General features: G+C 40.6%; 2 protein-coding genes and 1 long non-coding RNA gene across 10 annotated transcripts in view; 2 read left to right on the top strand and 1 right to left on the bottom strand.

The window, feature by feature from the left end:
* CPB2 (carboxypeptidase B2) overlaps positions 1–7,007 on the top strand; it is a 54,004-nt gene extending 46,997 nt beyond the window's left edge. Inside the window, exons 10-11 of the mRNA XM_008259991.4 lie at positions 1,091–1,178; positions 6,665–7,007. Coding sequence (XP_008258213.1) covers positions 1,091–1,178; positions 6,665–6,858 — 282 coding nt within the window. The 3' untranslated portion in view covers positions 6,859–7,007. The remainder of the gene's footprint in view (positions 1–1,090; positions 1,179–6,664) is intronic.
* Positions 2,232–7,561, bottom strand: LOC103349055 (uncharacterized). Of its 2 annotated transcripts, none has more exons than XR_007920977.2 (3): positions 7,473–7,561; positions 3,136–3,266; positions 2,232–3,058 (listed from the first exon to the last, which is right to left on the bottom strand). It is a non-coding gene; the product is annotated as an uncharacterized lncRNA (long non-coding RNA). The 2 variants fall into 2 exon arrangements; XR_011378796.1 differs by having other exon boundaries at positions 7,460–7,524.
* ZC3H13 (zinc finger CCCH-type containing 13) overlaps positions 7,140–17,282 on the top strand; it is a 95,147-nt gene continuing 85,004 nt past the window's right edge. For 3 of the 7 annotated variants that reach the window (XM_002712953.5, XM_008259990.4, XM_008259989.4), the window contains exons 1-3: positions 7,140–7,974; positions 16,088–16,330; positions 16,641–16,750. In XM_002712953.5, the coding sequence (XP_002712999.2) occupies positions 16,214–16,330; positions 16,641–16,750 (227 nt within the window). In that variant the 5' untranslated portion in view covers positions 7,140–7,974; positions 16,088–16,213. Of the gene's footprint in view, positions 7,975–13,157; positions 13,340–16,087; positions 16,331–16,640; positions 16,751–17,282 lie in introns of those variants that run through there. The other 4 variants (XM_070048789.1, XM_017343485.3, XM_070048790.1 and 1 more) reach the window with 2 other exon arrangements.

The raw sequence follows: 17,282 nt of genomic DNA, 5'->3' as shown, positions 1-17,282 counted from the left end.
ATGGTAGAACTCACCTGTGGCTGGGACAGCAAGGGATGGCCTCATTAATTCATTCAGAGGGCAATGCTGAGGTAAGTGAGAGGCAAAGTAGTCCCTGTTCTTGAGGAATTCATTCTCTACTGAGAGGTAAAATACTGTAAAGAAACAACCTTAGTAAGTGCAACTGATAACAAAGAACAGGCAGTTGTCAGCCAGGCATTGGAAGAGGATTTCAATAGGTGACTAGAGAAAGGAGGACCTTTCAATCAGAGGAGAGGGCAGTTCTCATAGGAAAGATTTTCAGGGGACGCTGAGGGTGCAGAAGTGGAGCCTGACACCATCCGGAAGTGGAAGAGGTCAGCTCATGAAGGGGGTTGAATTTCAGAATAAATATGCATTGTATTATATAGACCATGGGGTTCCATAAAGCTTATTTTTCAAATAAATGGTGCAACATATTATCCATTGTTATTTCTCCACATTTTTCAAGAGAGTGACACGATGTTAATTCCAATCTCAGAAAAAAAAATTTTTGGAGGAACCTCAGAAGAGATCTCTGAAAGCTGAAACTCAATGCAGTCAAATGGGGGATTTAGTTATTATCTTGTCTCCTACAAGGGCATAATCTTTTGTATTTGATGAGGTTTTTGAAGTCACTAGACATTTTACAAAGGGATACAATTGAGTTTGTGAGAAGGAGGAGAAGCAATTCAGGTATTAGGTGCATGTATTTACGGAAGCTGGATATAAAGTTTGCTGAAATTTTGTGTAAGACTGAAATAACTCCACACTTTTGAAATATACTTCTACTTCACTTTACTAATAACAAGCTATATTTATGAAAAGTCTTGCAAGAATTATTTTTTCTGCAAATTGAGTAACATTTTTAAGGTATTGGAAGAGTTTGTTTAAGGCCATTTACTTCTGATTGTCATACAGTGAAAAATATGTTTTTAGTCAATTTATTCTTCTTCTTAATTTACCTTTAGGACAAATACATATTTTTCACATGCACAGTTTGGTTCAATTAATGTATGGTAGTTTCTTAGAAACCTACTTGTTGTGTTTCAAAGATATACTTCACTGAAATTTCATATCCTATTGCTCCCAGTCTCTAGTGGCCAGTGAAGCAGTTCGTGCTATTGAGAATATTAATAAAAACATCAGGTATACCCACGGCAGTGGCTCAGAGAGTTTATGTAAGTATTTCTTTTTAAGATCTTGCAAAACTGCAAATTTCTAAAGAAATACATGTTGGGTTTTACCATGTGGGTTTAATTTTTACAAACTGCATATTTAAACAGGGCCACATGCAAAAAACTAGCAACCATAACTGCTATGACAGAAGCTGAGGAAAATTATGTTAATGGGTGAATATACTAAAAAGAGTCTAAAATAATATTTAAAGTGTTATACTTAACACTATACAGAAGGGATTACAGAATTGGCATCATACTAGAGAGTCACAAAGGATCAAAAGAACGCATAAGAATCTCAGAACTACCTTGTAAGGCTGTGCAGGTGGTATGCTGCACAAATCTAGGAGATGTCATTTATTTGAGATGCTTTTTAGTGACAGCCTGTGCCACAGTGTATAGCACATGACACAACACAGCTGAATGTCTTTTGTGTATATCACACCAACAAGGAGTTATATGTGGTGAACTCTTTTTTTGATTTTTATTTTTTTAATTTATTAGAAAGGTAGAGTTGCAGACAGTGAGAGAGAGAGACAGAGAGACAGGTCTTCCTTCCATTGATTCACTCCCCAAATGGCCGCTACAGCCGGCGCTGCGCCCATCCGAAGACAGGAGCCAGGTGCTTCCTCCTAGTCTCCCATGCGGGTGCAGGGGCGCAAGTATTTGGGCCATCCTCCACTGTACTCCCTGGCCACAGCAGAGAGCTGGACTGGAAGAGGAGCAACCGGGACTAGAACCCGGCACCCATATGGGATGCTGGCGCCGCAGCCAGAGGATTAGCCATGTGAGCCACTGCGCTGGCCCCATGTGGTGAACTCTTAACGGAGAAAGAAATTGGCTTTGGTTTTTTGAAACTGGAGGGGAGATGGAGAAGAGGAACCGAAAATAAACAAGTTATATGTGTCAGCAAACTATGGCTCAAAGGCCAAATTGAGTCCACTGCTTGTTTTTATATAGCCCATGAACTACAAATGGTTTTTAATTTTTTCATGGCTGAAAAAAATCAAGAGAAGAATAAAATTTTGTGAGACGTGAAAAATTATGACATTCCTATTCGGGTGCACATAAATAAAGCTTTACTGGAACACAGGCAGGCTCATGTATTTGCATATCAGGCATGCTGGCTTTCGTGACAGAGACTATGTGACCCACAAAACCTCAAGTATTGTCTCTCTGGTTCTTTACAGAAAAAGCTCGCCAACTCTGGGGATAAACAATTACACAGTAAAATATAGCATAATCCCATTGATAAGTGCTTTGAAGAAAATAAAATAGGATTATAGGCTTGAGAATGAGGATAGGTGAAAGACACTACTTAGCTTAAGTGGCCTGGGAATGTCTTGGTCTGTAGGTAACACTTCTAGGAGACCACACTGGCAAGTGGCTAACAAGTGTGGAGGAAACCAGAGAGAGGGAGTAGCATTTCAAATGTGGAGTGGGCAGAGTGCAAAGTCCAAGAGTTTTCTTTAACAGGTAGGATCTATAAGGGTATAAAAACTCACATTCATATTATTTCCAATAAACTGCTTAAGCACCACATGCTCAGAACAAAGTCCAGAATTTCCTTCCTCCTGGTTCCAACCCTGCCCCACCCCCAAATGTCAGCCAATTGGTCCACACAGTGTTTGTCTCTAGTGTCCTTGATCCACTCTGCCTTTCCTGACCAAGGACCTTGCTTTGTTACAGAAGAACCTCATACTCATCTTCACTGACAAGAGGGTTCTTGGCCTCCATCCTCTTCTCTCTGGTCATTTGCCAGAACATTAACTGCAGTGCCTCAGGGCTGGAGGAGTTGATGAAGCAACCTTCTGCTATCATGAAATCAGCCCATCTTCACACATTCATTCCTCCAGCATGCATGTAGAAGTATAGGGAAATGGCTGGAAGAATAAATACCGGATGTTGAGCATGGTTTTCACAAACATTTGATGAATGAATCAATGAATGAGTGCCATACCTAATCCGCTGTTGATGGGATATTTTCCAATATTAATCACAAGCAATGCTTCAGTAAATAACCTTGTAAATCCATATATAGGTACAGTGAAGCAAAAATTGTCATTCTTTGCATATTACACAGTTGTCCACCTAGAAAAATGTAGAAAAGCAACCAAAAATATTAGTAACAATCAAAGAGGTGACTAAGGTAGCTCATTATAAAATACAGATAATTCTGTAACATTATATATAAAAATAGTAAGGTAGAAAATAAAGTAGATAGCATTGCCTGCATTAAATACATGTATACCTACAAGCACGTACACACATATGGATTAATTTTAAATTAATATGTGTGTATATATGTGCACACACAAAATAAACTTATAGCAGCTACATGAAAACTCTAGAAAATTTTAGTGGTGTATATAAAAGACAAAAGTAGAAACTGACCATGGCTTTGAGTGGGGAAACAATATACATTTTTTTCTAAAGTAATGTATGTATTCAATGCAATCCTGATGGATACTCAAATAATTCTGAAGTTAATTTGAAAGAATAAATTTGGGGCTGCCTACACTGTGCAGCAGGTTAAACCACCACCTGCGATGCTGGCAGCCTATACAGGCACCAGAGTTCATGTCCTGGCTGTTCCACTTCCGATCAGCTCCATGATAATGTATCTGGGAAAAGCAACAGAAGATGGCCCAAGTATTTGAGTCCCTGCCACCCATCTGGGAGACCAGGATGGAGTTTTAGGCACCTCTGGCTTCAGACTGGCCCAGCTGTAGCCTTTGCAGACATCTGGGGAGTGAATCAGTGATGGAAGCACTCTCTGTAATTCTTTCAAAGAAAAAAAGAAATCTTTAAAAGAGAAAGAATTTGTTAGATGAGTTTTTAAAGTTCTGAAAGGACTACTAAGAATATGTCTCCAATCAGATGTTGGCATGCATTATAAACCTGTAGTAATCAAGATAGTGTAACACTGAACTTGGAAGAGACAGATGAATAAAAATAATGAGTACATAAAGACACTGCGATAGATAAGGAGATCTGCTTATATCATAAAAAAGGCATTTTAGCCGGCGCCGTGGCTCACTAGGCTAGTCCTCTGCCTGCGGTGCTGGCACACCGGGTTCTAGTCCCGGTCGGGGCGTCGGATTCTGTCCCGGTTGCCCCTCTTTAGGCCAGCTCTCTGTTGTGGCCAGAGAGTGCAGTGGAGGATGGCCCAAGTGCTTGGGCCCTGCACCCCATGGGAGACCAGGAGAAGCACCTGGCTCCTGCCATTGGATCAGCGCAGTGCACCGGCTGCAGCATGATGGCCACGGCGGCCATTGGAGGGTGAACCAACGGCAAAAGGAAGACCTTTCTTTCTCTCTCTCACTGTCCACTCTGCCTGTCAAAAAAATAAATTAAATAAATAAATAAATAAATAAAAGGCATTTTAAACCAGTTAAGAATGTTGGAGGGGCTGGCGTTCTGGCGTAGTGGGTAAAGCTGCTGCCTGCAGTGCTGGCATCCCATATGGGCACCAGTTCAAGTCCCAGCTGCTCCACTTCCAATCCAGCTCTCTGCTATGGCCTGGGAAAGCAGTAGAAGATGGCCCAAGTCCTTGAGCCCCTGCATCCACGTGAGAGATCCAGAAGAAGCTCCTGTCCTGGCTTTGGATCCGCCCAGCTCTGGCCGTTGAGACCGAGTGAACCAGTGAATGGAAGCCCTCTCTCTCTCTCTCTCTCTCTCTGTGCCTCTGTCTCTCTGTAACCCTGCCTTTCAAATAACTAAATAAATCTTAAAAAAAAAAACACACACAAAGAACGTTGGATAATTGAACAGTCAGAAATTAATTGAAACACCTGATAAGATATTTAGAAAAAAACTTCATCATATTAATCTTTCACAAAAATTCCAGATAGATTTTTTTTTAATTTTTTTTATTTTATTTTTTTGACAGGCAGAGTGGACAGTGAGAGAGAGAGAGAGAGAGAAAGGTCTTCCTTTTCTGTTGGTTCACTCTCCAATGGCTGCCGCAGCCGGCACACTGCAGCCAGTGCACTGCGCTGATCCGAAGGCTGGAGCCAGGTGCTTCTCCTGGTCTCCCACGCGGGTGCAGGGCCCAAGCACTTGGGCCATCCTCCACTGCACTCCCGGGCCACAGCAGAGAACTGGCCTGGAAGAGGGGCAACCAGGACAGAATCCGGTTGTGCCAGTGCCGCAAGGCGGAGGATTAGCCTATTGAGCCATGGCGCCGGCCCTCCAGATAGATCTATTATTTTAATATAAACACCCTCCCATAAACTAAGTTGAAAGCCAAAAACCAAATGAGACAAAAAATTTTCCACATATTATACAGGGCTAGTAACACCAACATTGATTTGGTAAGCAATCTTTAAAATAAACCACAGAAAAATGAGCAAGGATAATTGACAGAAAAATAAAGATGGATAATACTCAAAAAACAGTTCAACTCTGTGATAATGAAAGAAAGATAAGATAACGATATTATTTTTCACCCATAAAATTGCTGGAAAGGATAATTTCTGTGGATTGTGCTGGAAGGGGAAGGAGGCATACTCAGACCCTGCGAGTGGTAGCATAAATCGGCTCACTGCTTTTGAAACGTATCTGGGAACAAGTATGGTAAAGCCTAAAAGTGCTTACCCTTAATCTAGAAAGCCTACTGGAAAAGAATATTCTAAAGAAACAAAGCAGTTATGTGTCAACAAGGGTAGGTTGTAGTAAAATTGTTTATATTAGTAAAAAATTGCCTAAAATCTAATTATTTAAATTGATTATATCTAGCTTTATAATGCAATGCTACGAGATCATTAAAAATAAGGAAGCAGGGCCGGTGCCGCGGCTCAATAGGCTAATCCTCCGCCTGCAGTGCCTGTACACCGGTTTCTAGTCCTGGTCGGGGTGCCAGATTCTGTCCCGGTTGCCCCTCTTCCAGGCCCGCTCTCTGCTGTGGCCCGGGAGTGCAGTGAAAGATGGCCCAAGTACTTGGGCCCTGCACCCCATGGGAGACCAGGAGAAGCACCTGGCTCCTGGCTTAGGATCAGCACGGTGCGCTGGCTGCAGTGCGCTGACCGCAGAGGCCATTGGGGGGGTGAACCAACAGAAAAGGAAGACTTTTCTCTCTGTCTCTCTCTCTCACTGTCCACTCTGCCTGTAAAATAAATAAATAAATAAATAAATAAAAAATAAAAATAAGGAAGCAAATCTGAACTTATCAATTTAAAAATGTTACAATGATTGTACTTACAAACTGTATACATAGTGTGATCTTATATATTTAGTAAAAAAAAGAAAAAGAAAAAATCAGGGAGTCTGTACTGGGAGGAAAGCCGCACTAAAACATTACTGGTAAATATCATTGCTTGGTAGGATTACGACTAATTTTTGTTTTCTTCTTTCTCGTCTTTTTCTTTAGCCTTCATTTTGCTACAAGAAATTTATGTGACTTAATAATTTTAAAAAATATTTTTCATTAAAAAAAATCCTATTGCAAAACACCTATATCCCAAAAGACAATTTCCTTTTTCTTTCAGACCTAGCTCCTGGAGGTTCAGACGACTGGATCTACGACTTAGGCATCAAATACTCATTTACAATTGAGCTTCGAGACACTGGCAGATACGGATTCCTGCTGCCGGAGCGTTACATCAAGCCCACGTGCACAGAGGCCCTGGCCGCCGTCCTGAAAATAGCTCGGCACGTCATCAGGAACCTTGGAGGCCTCTGACGTGGTGGCTAGGCTTCCGTATTTTAATCCCCTGATCCCAGCAAGGCCAAACCATTGTCCAGTGTCTTTCTAAGCTATCAGTTTTGTGAAAATGTTTTCCCGGTCTGTGGTTTTGTCAAAGAACAAAATAAACGCTAATTTGAAATGAAGGCAGACAAAGGCCCAGGGGTATTTTTATCTTTTTGAAAAAATCTGGATATGGCTAGGTGCTGATTTTTTCCTTCAACTCCCACGCCTGACTAGCCATCTCAAGTAATTCTACTAACTAGCTTCCTGCAGATGACTGGATTCCAAGCATCAAAAGGAAATGAGGTCAGGAATACACGAACGATTTCTGTTCCTGGTTTCACTACATTTCTGCCTGCGCCTTTAAAAACACAACTCTGCATCCCTTGGGCTCCACAGTAACATGCGATGGCCCAGCAGGGGAGCGGTGCCATGAACAGAAAAATATCGCCTCTGGCTCCATCTCAGCGCCGCATAACCGAGTCGAACTTCCGGACATTCCACGTCTGTAGTTACTTTCGAGAGCAAATGTAGCACTTTGAGCACTTAAACAGGTGTTGCCTGTGAGAACTTATGCAACAGAAACAGCAAACACCTCTTAAATTCACCTGTCGGTGGGAAGGTCCCTAGTCCGGGATCTCCAGCGCCCAAGACGACTCCACAGCAGCCCACTGACGTCACGTCGAGGGGCGTGCCCAACGAGGGGGCGGTGCCTGAGCGCTGACGACTAATCTGGCGGCCGGAAGCGGCCTCGCTCTAAAGGAACAGGGCAAAACCCTGACTTCCGGCGGCATTTTGAGGCGGTCCTCCTAGCGGCCTGGTAGTGTTTTTGTTGCCTTTTCTTGCTCGCCAATGTCTTCATTCTTTTTCTTCCTGCTTTCCTGTGTCGCTTGATCTTGGCAAGGCGGCGGGCGGCTTTTGCTTTTCAGCCGCCCCGGGAGCCCCTCGCTAGGCGAGGGCCGGTTCCCGGGAGCCGCGCGTGCACCTCTTTCTCTTCATCGTAGTCCTCCCGGGGCCAGGCGCGGGGACAGAGTCGCCTTCCCCGCTCCCCGGAACGGAGGCGGCGGTGGCGCCCCCGGATTGCGCTTGTGAGGGGAGCTTGAGCAGCAGGTAGGCTCTTTGGGAATTGGTGTATCTGGGGAAAGTCCGTGAGCACACCAAGAATTGGGGGGCAGGCGGGGAGCGAGTTGGCCTTTTTCCCAGCTAGGGTCATGGGGGGATGTTGAGCACCCCACCTTTAACACTGCAACAGCTCCCTGTGCTGAGATTTCGTTTCTTGCTGTAGTTAGGATTCTGGCGATGGTCCAAGGAGGACAGTGCGACTGAGACAAAAGGCTGTGTCCCTCACTGCCATGTAATGTAGGCATGGAACTTTGCACCGTGTTTGGTTTCTGTGCAACGGAAGGGTGCAGCAGGATTAGATTCTTCCTCTTTGCGCATTCGAGACCTGTTAGAGAAAAAGGGGCCCGGCGTTCAAATGTGTTTTGTCTTGCGTGTCTCCCAGCAGCGTTAAAGACAGGTGCGGGGAGTTGAGGCGTGCTACTTTATGCTCAGGTTTCCCGGGTAGTTACTTTTTGGCAACTGTGTCTGGAACGGGGAAGGTGGAATCAAAGGAGAGTGACGTTTGGCATCATCTCTTCCTAATAGGGTAGCATAATTTATGCGGCTGAAAAGTTATTTGGAGCAGATAACGAAGGCTACGAGGCTTTCAGATGGCTTGACCTACTTTGAAAATTACGGGTCTGGGCAATCTCTTAAAGAACTACCTTAGAAAAGATCCTTACACCTCAAGTTTTCAAGTCCGTGATACTGTTGCAGCACATGTGTGTGTATATCGATAAATGGTTGTGCAGTATAGCCTGTATATATAGATGTAGATATACATGCAGATAAATCTGTATATATAGGGATGCTAGCTTTAATAGTTTCGCGACGTATTTGGGAGTTTCGTGGGCACAATCTTTAGATTTTTAAATAGACTCCAATTTCTTAGTGAAATATTCAGATTGTGGTAGATAACAGTTTCAACAACAGACTAAGAAAATTGTTGCCGGTATGTAGCGGTTTGTATCTATGAAAATAGGTCACGCCTTCGGGCGGCGCTTGCGGGCCTTTGGGGACTGAACCAGCGAATGAGAGCTCTGCCTCTCAAAAATAAATGTTGCATTGTGAAACTAAGACTGTGTGTGTATGTGATAGGATCCAGTTTTATCAAATACAACAGGAAATTGGTAGAAAAATTAAAGGAAGTTTATTTTGGTGCAAAATCTTATTGCAATTCATGTTTTTCATGATAGGCATTGTTCATGAATTTTTTGAAGACTCCTCATTTGTGCTCCTATTGCCTTTCTGATTGTTAGTGATTCAAATTTAGTATTGATTGCAAACTTCAGAATATGCAAACTTATCTGATTTTTCTGTCTCTACTATAAATTAAAAATACTAAAATCCAGCAAGTGGATGCTTTATTAATTTCTATATAATAGGCTATTAAATTTTGATGAGTAATCATTAGTTTACATTATAAAATGAATCATTTACATATAGAAGATGGAATTATATTTATTTGAAAAATTGACTTCAGTAGATGTTAGTCTCCCCCTTCCACAGGTGTGTACATGTGTACATGCATATGCATTTAAACTGTCTCATAGGTGAAACTATTTTGTTTTTTTTCACCAGATATTTAGTAGCAGGTGAAACATTAACTCCTGTTGATATATAAAGTCTCTTTTATTCTTTTTTTGGTAATTTTGTTATGTCACAGTTCTGTATACTTCACTTTATGGTAGTTGCCAGCATGGAATATTCTCTGTGAGCAGTCTTTTCAATAATTTTTCCCCCTGAACAGTGCTACAGTATTGCCTTGCTAGTACCTGTGTATTCAGTTTAGCTCTGCCTGTTTGCAATTGTCTGAAGTTTACAGGTGTGTAACCTGGAAGGTTGTTTTTAGAAAGTTCTTTTATTTTTTTCTAAGTATTGATTTATTTACTTGAAAGGCAGAGTTATAGAGAGGGAGAAAGAGACAGAGAGATAAAGAGACAAAGAGAGACAGAGATCTTCCATCCTCTGGTTCACTCCCCAAATGGCTGCAACAGCTGGAGCTGGGCCAGTCTGAAGCCAAGAGCCAGGAGCTCCTTCCTGGTCTCCCATGTGGGTGCAGGGGCCCAAGTACCCGGGCGCATTAGCAGGGAGCCTGATTGGAAGTGGAGGAGCCTGAACTAGGAATGGGGTCCATATCAGATGCCGTCACCGCAGGTGGTGACTTTACCCCCATGCCACAGTGCCAGCCCCTAGATAGCTCTCTTTAAAAAATGATCTCAAACTGCATCTGATAAATATAGCTTTTTTTCCTGTTAAGAATATGAAATACAAAAGTGAAGAGACTCTTATTTTTTATTTTTTTAAGAATTTTTCTATTTATTTGAAAGAGCTACAGAGAGAGGTAGAGCCAGAGAGAGAGGTGTTCCATTCTGCAATGGCCAGAGTTGAGCCATTCTGAAACCAGGAGCCAGGAGCTTCTTTCAGGTCTCCAATGAAGGCACAGGGGCCCAAGGACTTGGGCCATCTTCTACTGCTTTCCCAGGCCACAGCAGAGAGCCAGATTGGAAGAGGAGCAGCAGGAGACTCGAACTGGCGCCCTTATGGGGATGCTGGCACTGTAGGCTGGGGCTTTAACCTGCTGCGCCACAGCGCTGGCCCCTCTTATTTTTTTTTTTTAAAGTTTATTCAGAGATCTTATTTTCAATATAACCCTTTTAATCTTAAAATTCAGAGGATAGAAATTTATCTTACAACTAGTTAATACTATTATGTAGCTTTAGTTGCTTAATTGTTTGACAACTTTCTAATGTGTTGCTTTTCATTCAGATTAAAATAGTTTATGCTTCTGTTTTATGCTGGTAAGTGAGACTTTGGGAAGATGTAATTATAGATTGGAGTAAAAATACTAGAGCTGGTACATGTTTTATTGGCAAGATTTTAGTAGTTAGACTTCAGAATAAATTATTCAGAAAGGGGCACCTAAATAATTTTCTTATCAGCTGTATCCATAGTGAACCTGGGAGTATCTTGTAATACCTAAGATTCCCTGGGCCAGGGAGGAATTCCTATTTATTAAGACCCTCATGTTGTCATTATTAATAGACTCAAACTGTGCTGGCTTTTCTTTTCTTTTTTTTTTTTTTTAATTGAAAAAAGATTATAAAAACTTCAGGTATTTGTTTATTCTGCAAATGGAGAAGAGAAATAGGAAAATAATTTAACAGACTTTGACCAGTGACATGCTGGCCTTGGTAATTCTTATATTTGGGAAAGACATGGTGAAGTGCATGGAAATGTGATGCCAACTTAAACTGAGGAATAATTTGAAAGCAGAAATGGAGAAAAACTTTCAAAAAAGTGTAAATTATTAAGACCTCGGTGTATAGTCTTTGTGCTGAGGAAGACTTTAGTATTTACATTTTTATCTTATTTTTCCTAACTTTTCTCAAATAATTTGAAGCACTCATTGAAGCCTGTTCAAATGTAAGTTGAAAAGTTTCTCCCCCTTCAATGAAATCTATATTTTATTCTGATTTAGTATTCATCTTCTTTTGTGTATCCAAAATTCTAAATAATAATATATTGATGGATGGAGTTTGTTAGCAGTCATGGAGGGGAGGGCTGTTACCAGAAAGAGTTTCATGGGTTCTTTTTCTCAGCTCCATGTAGAAATAAAAAGCCAGGGCATCTGGTCTGAAAGGAGACCAGGTGGGGTGCTCAAATGGGACACTGGCTTTGAGGAAGTGCCCAGGGTTTTTAAGGCATTACTGTCTCTTCACTGGGTCACTCTATGGGGGTGCCCAATAGACGGGAGTTTGACATATGGTATGTTGTCTGGCTTTGGGCTCATGGAGATAGCAGAGTCTCTCGGAGAGAGCCCAATTCTCCTTAGGGGCTCAGCCCCCGCTTCTGCTATCTCTGGGTGGAAAGATTGCAACTAACTTGAAGATGTGATTTAGGACTGCAAGGTCACACATGCAGCACAAGAAGCCATAGTGAGGGAGATGCCGGCAGGTCTGGAGACAGGCTTTCCAGCCACATCTGGCAGCTTGCTTGTGAAGGACATTCTGCCTATGTCTGAGAGGCCCCCAGACCCCTAGCCCCACTGGAGGGCCTCAGAATTTTAAGTTATATATTGTGTACTTTACAAGCATAAAATGTTTTAGTTATATAAACTCATGAATGTCTAATGCTTAGGTAACTTTGTAGTGCTGGCTACTGATAGGATTCCTAGGTTAATGTCAGAAGATTTCTTTTTAATTAGAATTTTATATATATATATATGTGTGTGTGTGTGTGTATAATTATTGGTTCAGGCCCTCCTGTAACCTGATCTGGTGCTCATATACAGTGTCATTTTAGGGCAGTGTCTGACACCTGTGCTGTGAAAGAAGAAATAAAGTGTATCTTTATTTCTTTCACCCCCACCCTTTTAAATTGGAAGACTCAGCAGTAGTCACTGTGTAGGACATATTGAGTAGTAGTTCCTAATTTGTAAGTTTGTCTGAGGAACAACTATTTTAGCGTTGAAATTACAAGAGTGAGTGGTGTGAGCTTGGAGCGTTGATCTGCACTTGATTGTCTTTGGCATAGCAGTCGAAACCTTGTGAAATCTTCAGTTTGTGAGGGACTCTATAGGACTGGGAAGAAGCTGTGAGGCCAGTGCTTTTCAGCAGTAGGTCAGAGGAGCAGAGAAGGGCTGATCCAAAGAGCAAATGACAGAGAAGGGAAAATTAGTACCTGAAGATCTTAGAAAAACAAGAAAAGAGATGCTAGATGAACAGTGTTTCAACGTATAGTAATAAATAACTTATTGTCCTAAATGTGGATAAGCTACTTATTGTTTTTATTTTGGCAAAGTTTGGGGCGGGGTTGCTGGGGGTGTTGCAGGAGGGTGTGTTGGGAGTGGAGGCATATTGAGGCAGGTGTGTTGGGGCAACATTAACCCACTTCTGTAAGATAGTGGAAGGAAAAATGTAAGGTTTGGGTTAGTATCCTTGAGGTAGTGTAATGAGTTGATGTCCCTGTTTCACAAGTTCTAGATAGCTAGCTAATGAGGAAATTTTGAAATTCATTTAATTTTGTTTGCTAAAATGTTATAAAAATTGAATTGTTGAGGATTATGTCTTTATATTAATATTTATAGAAATAAATAATAAAACTTTAAAATGTGTTTTATTCCTCCCTGCCTTTTCCTATATATTTTGTGACACAATTTACTTTTTTTTATTTCTTTTTTAAAAGATTTATTTATTTATTTGAGAGGCAGAGTTGCAGAGTGGGAGAGACAGAGAGAGAAGTCTTCTGTCTGGTGGTTCACTCCCCAGATGGCAGCAACAGCAAGCTGAGCTGATCAGGAGCCAGGAGCTTCTGGGTGTCCCACATGGGTGCAGGGCCCAAGCACTTGGGCCATCTTCCGCTGCTTTCCCAGGTACATTAACAGGGAGCTGGATCAAAAGTGGAGCAGCTGGGACTTGAACTGGCGCCCATATGGGATTCTGGCACCACAAGTGGAGGCCTAACAGTCTACGCCACAGTGCCTGCCTGACACATTTATTTCTTACTATTGAGTCTTGCTTGGTTATAATGTTAAAAACAAAAAAAAAGTTTTTCTTAAAGGTCTACATTTTCCAGAAGGTCTTTCTTAGCTCCATTTCTCTTAGCTTTCAGTTCTTTATTTTCTTTTTTTAAAGATTTATTTATTTATTTGAAATTCAGAATTACACAGAGAGAGAGGGAGGGAGGGAGGGAGGGAGGGAGGTCGGTCTTCCATCCTCTGGTTCACTCCCCATTTGGCCACAACGGCCGGAGCTGTGCCAATCCGAAGCCAGGAGCCAGGAGCTTCTTCCAGGTCTCCCATGCGGGTGCAGGGGCCCAAGGACTTGGGCCATCTTCTGCTGCTTTCCCAGGCCATAGCAGAGAGCTGGATTGGAAGAGGAGCAGCCAGGACTAGAACCGGCGCCCATATGGGATGCCGGTGCTTCAGGCCAGGGTGTTAACTTGCTGTGCCACAGCGCCGGCCCCTCAGTTCTTTATTTTTAGTGAATCAAATGGACATAAAAATTTTGCCAATTTTTCATCTTGTAAGTTCACATTGCGCTGAAAATGAGCCCAAGAAAAATAAAATCTGCTGATACCTGTATGTAGAGCTGGTCCCCGTACATAAATGACTTTATTTTTAGCAGATTCTTCGTTTATTTGACACACTACACTAATTTTTAAAATTTGTAACTGCTTTATTCTCTGACTTCTTTGAATGATAAGAAAACTTGCCCGTGTTGAATATGGTTATATTTTATATTAAGGAGTAAGAAGAATATAAATATTTCTGTTTATAGGATGTTTTCCTTTTCTTGGTTCACCACCTTTTTTCACTCCTCAAATGTTGCCTTTATTCTGTGGGTCCTTTTTAAAATGTGACTTCAGTACCTAATTGAACCAAACATTGTTTATAATTTTTTACTTTTGATTTGATATTACTATGTCTCAGTTTCCTTTTAAGGGATATGTCTTTACTTTGAAGTCATATTAAAGACCGATTGTGATTGAACTTTTGCTTTTTTAGCTGCTCAGGTTCATTCTAGTAACTTTTGATTATTAAGACTTTAGCTAACATTCTGATTGCAATTTTTAAGTCTTTTCTTATTTCTTTTCCTTTTTTGTTATTTATATGAAAGGCAAAATTACAGAGAGAGGAGGGGAAATGGTGGTGGTGGGGGTAGTTAGGGAGAAAGAGGTATCTTCCATCTGCTAGTTTAGTTCCCAAATGGCCGTAATGGCTGGGGCTGGTCCAGGCTGAAGACGGGAGGGAGCCAGGAGCCAGGAGTTTCTTCTGGATCTCCCATATGTTTTGGACTGTACCCTGCTGCTTTCCCAGGCATTAGCAGGGAGCTGGATGAGAAGTAGAGCACCCAGATATCCAACCAGCGCTTGAGAAGGCCTGTGTTGTAGGCAGAGGCTTAACCTTCTACGCCACAAGTCCAGCTCCTATTTTTGTCATTTCTTACCAACTTCCCACAGGAGTATACTCTCTGGGTTATAGCTTCTTGATACAGAATTTATTGTTTTCTAACATATATTGTCATCATCTAATATTTTAATTGACACATCCAGTTACATGAGAGTACTTCAAAAAGCTGGTGGAAAATGGAATTTAAAAATATATTTATTTTGGGCTGGTGCCATGGCTCACTTGGTTAATCCTCCACCTGCTGCGCCAGCATCCCATATGGGCACCAGGTTCTAGTCCCGGTTGCTCCTCTTCTAGTTCAGCCCTCTGCTGTGGCCAGGGAGTGCAGTGGAGGATGGCCCAGGTGCTTGGGCCCTGCACCTGCATGGGAGACCGGGAGGAAGCACCTGGCTCCTGGCTTTGGATTGGTGCAGCGCCAGCTGTGGCGGCCATTTGGGGGGTGAACCAATGGAAGGAAGATCTCTCTCTCTGTCTCTCTCTCTCATTGTCTGTATGTAACTCTACCTATCAAATAAATAAATAAAATCTTTAAAAATATATGTATTTTGATGTAAAATCTAGGTTTTTTTTTGATACATGATTTCCATGATCTTTTTGAATAACATTCTGATAATTGGTTTAGTTTTCTATTATAGTTTTAATTTTGAAGATTTTATTTATTTTTCAAAAATTTTTTTACACCTTATTTTCTGTCCTTGCTGTCAATTATAGCTGATTGGTTACCTTTCCTATTTTGAAAGAAGGTTATTTTATCAACATTAAAGGGTTTTTTAATGTTTTTTGGTATTTTTGTAATAAATATCCTTGATCAGAATGCTTTATTCCTTTTTTACTTCTGGTAAGACAGTATTTTCTCCCAAGCTGATTTTTGAACCGTATCTACTATTGTCACTTTAACTGTAGAAAACAACTTATATTAACAACAAAATTTTCACTTATAACTATAACTATCTTAAGCAAAATTTTCACTTATAACTATAACTATTTTATTTTTGTAAATAACTTATAAATCAGTTTGTGTGTTTTTTGAGGTTGAATACTGTGAAAACTTTACTGTGTGCTTAGAATCATATCTGTTCACTTTGCATAAGAGGTACAATTTTAGCCAACAGATTTCATAGTTATTATATATTCAGTAATAAGACTTATTTTAGAAGATACCTTATCTGGTTTGCTTGTGACCTCTCCTATTCCTTTTTTTCTTCCCAGGAAAATCCTCTGCAATTTTATAGTGTTACCTACAGTTTTATCTGCTTCCAAATTATGGACCCAGTTATTTAAGTCTGAAGAATTTTACAGTTTTGCCTCTCTGTTTTTTGGTTAAAGTAATTCAAAATGTCAAAAATTAGAAGGAAGGTCACAGTGGAAAATACCAAGACCATCTCTGATAGCACATCCCGAAGACCTAGTGTATTTGAGAGGCTTGGACCCAGCACTGGCAGCACAGCAGAGGTGAGTTACCACTAGTGCAGTTGTGGGGTTTCCCTTAGAGTGCTATTACTGAAGTACTGATTTGTGTCATAAAGGTGAACAGATTGTTTTTTTTTTTTTAGGAATGTTGGTTTAGTAAGTTTTATTAAATGTGTTCTATAAAAAAGAGTGGAAAGATGATAGGGTTTATGGGCTTTTCATATTTCTCTGATGTTTTTATTATTGGGGATTGTACAGTGGAATTTTGGTAGCATTTGTTTTAATTTTGCCCCACTAGCATCGTTTTTCAAGAAATAAATATGAAATTAACTTAGTAATATCTGTCTCTTAGACACAGTGCCGTAACTGGCTGAAGACTGGCAACTGCCTCTATGGAAACACATGTAGGTTCATACATGGCCCTTCACCTCGTGGTAAAGGTTACAGCAGCAATTACAGAAGGTAACTTGAGAACTTTGAATTGTATACAAACTGTTACAAAATGGTATGTGTAATTTATCTAGTATAAAAATATAAAGTGCAATCATTTTTGGATAGATTTTCTGATTTTGGTGATAGTCTTAGCAACGTGTTTTGATAATCTTTCAAGTAATATGATATCTGTGCCCCCTGTTTATTATGTACTATGTATTATGTACTATGTATTAACTGCTTAAGACAGCAGAATTTTATGATCTCTGAACTTTTTTTTGTGAAGAAAGTATTTTTAACTCTTAAAACATTAAAATTTAAATAAGGTATAATTTTGACTTTGTAATATGTTCAAAATTCAAATCTTATACAAACTCTGGTTAAAGTAAATTTGTCAAATCCCTTATAACAGTCTTTTAGTGTAAACAAAAATGTGTATTTATTTTTATAAATAAATGGTAATAAAGATGCAAACTATTTAGAACATCAGTTTACTTTTGGTACATTCTTGGCCAATGTGAATTTGCTTAAAAGGTCCTTTTATTTTTCTTTTGGTTCCCTA

Source organism: Oryctolagus cuniculus, chromosome 9, assembly GCF_964237555.1.
Source record: "Oryctolagus cuniculus chromosome 9, mOryCun1.1, whole genome shotgun sequence".
NCBI lineage: Eukaryota > Metazoa > Chordata > Mammalia > Lagomorpha > Leporidae > Oryctolagus > Oryctolagus cuniculus.
The sequence above is the reverse complement of the archived record's forward strand: the minus strand, read 5'-3'. Positions and strand labels throughout refer to the sequence as shown.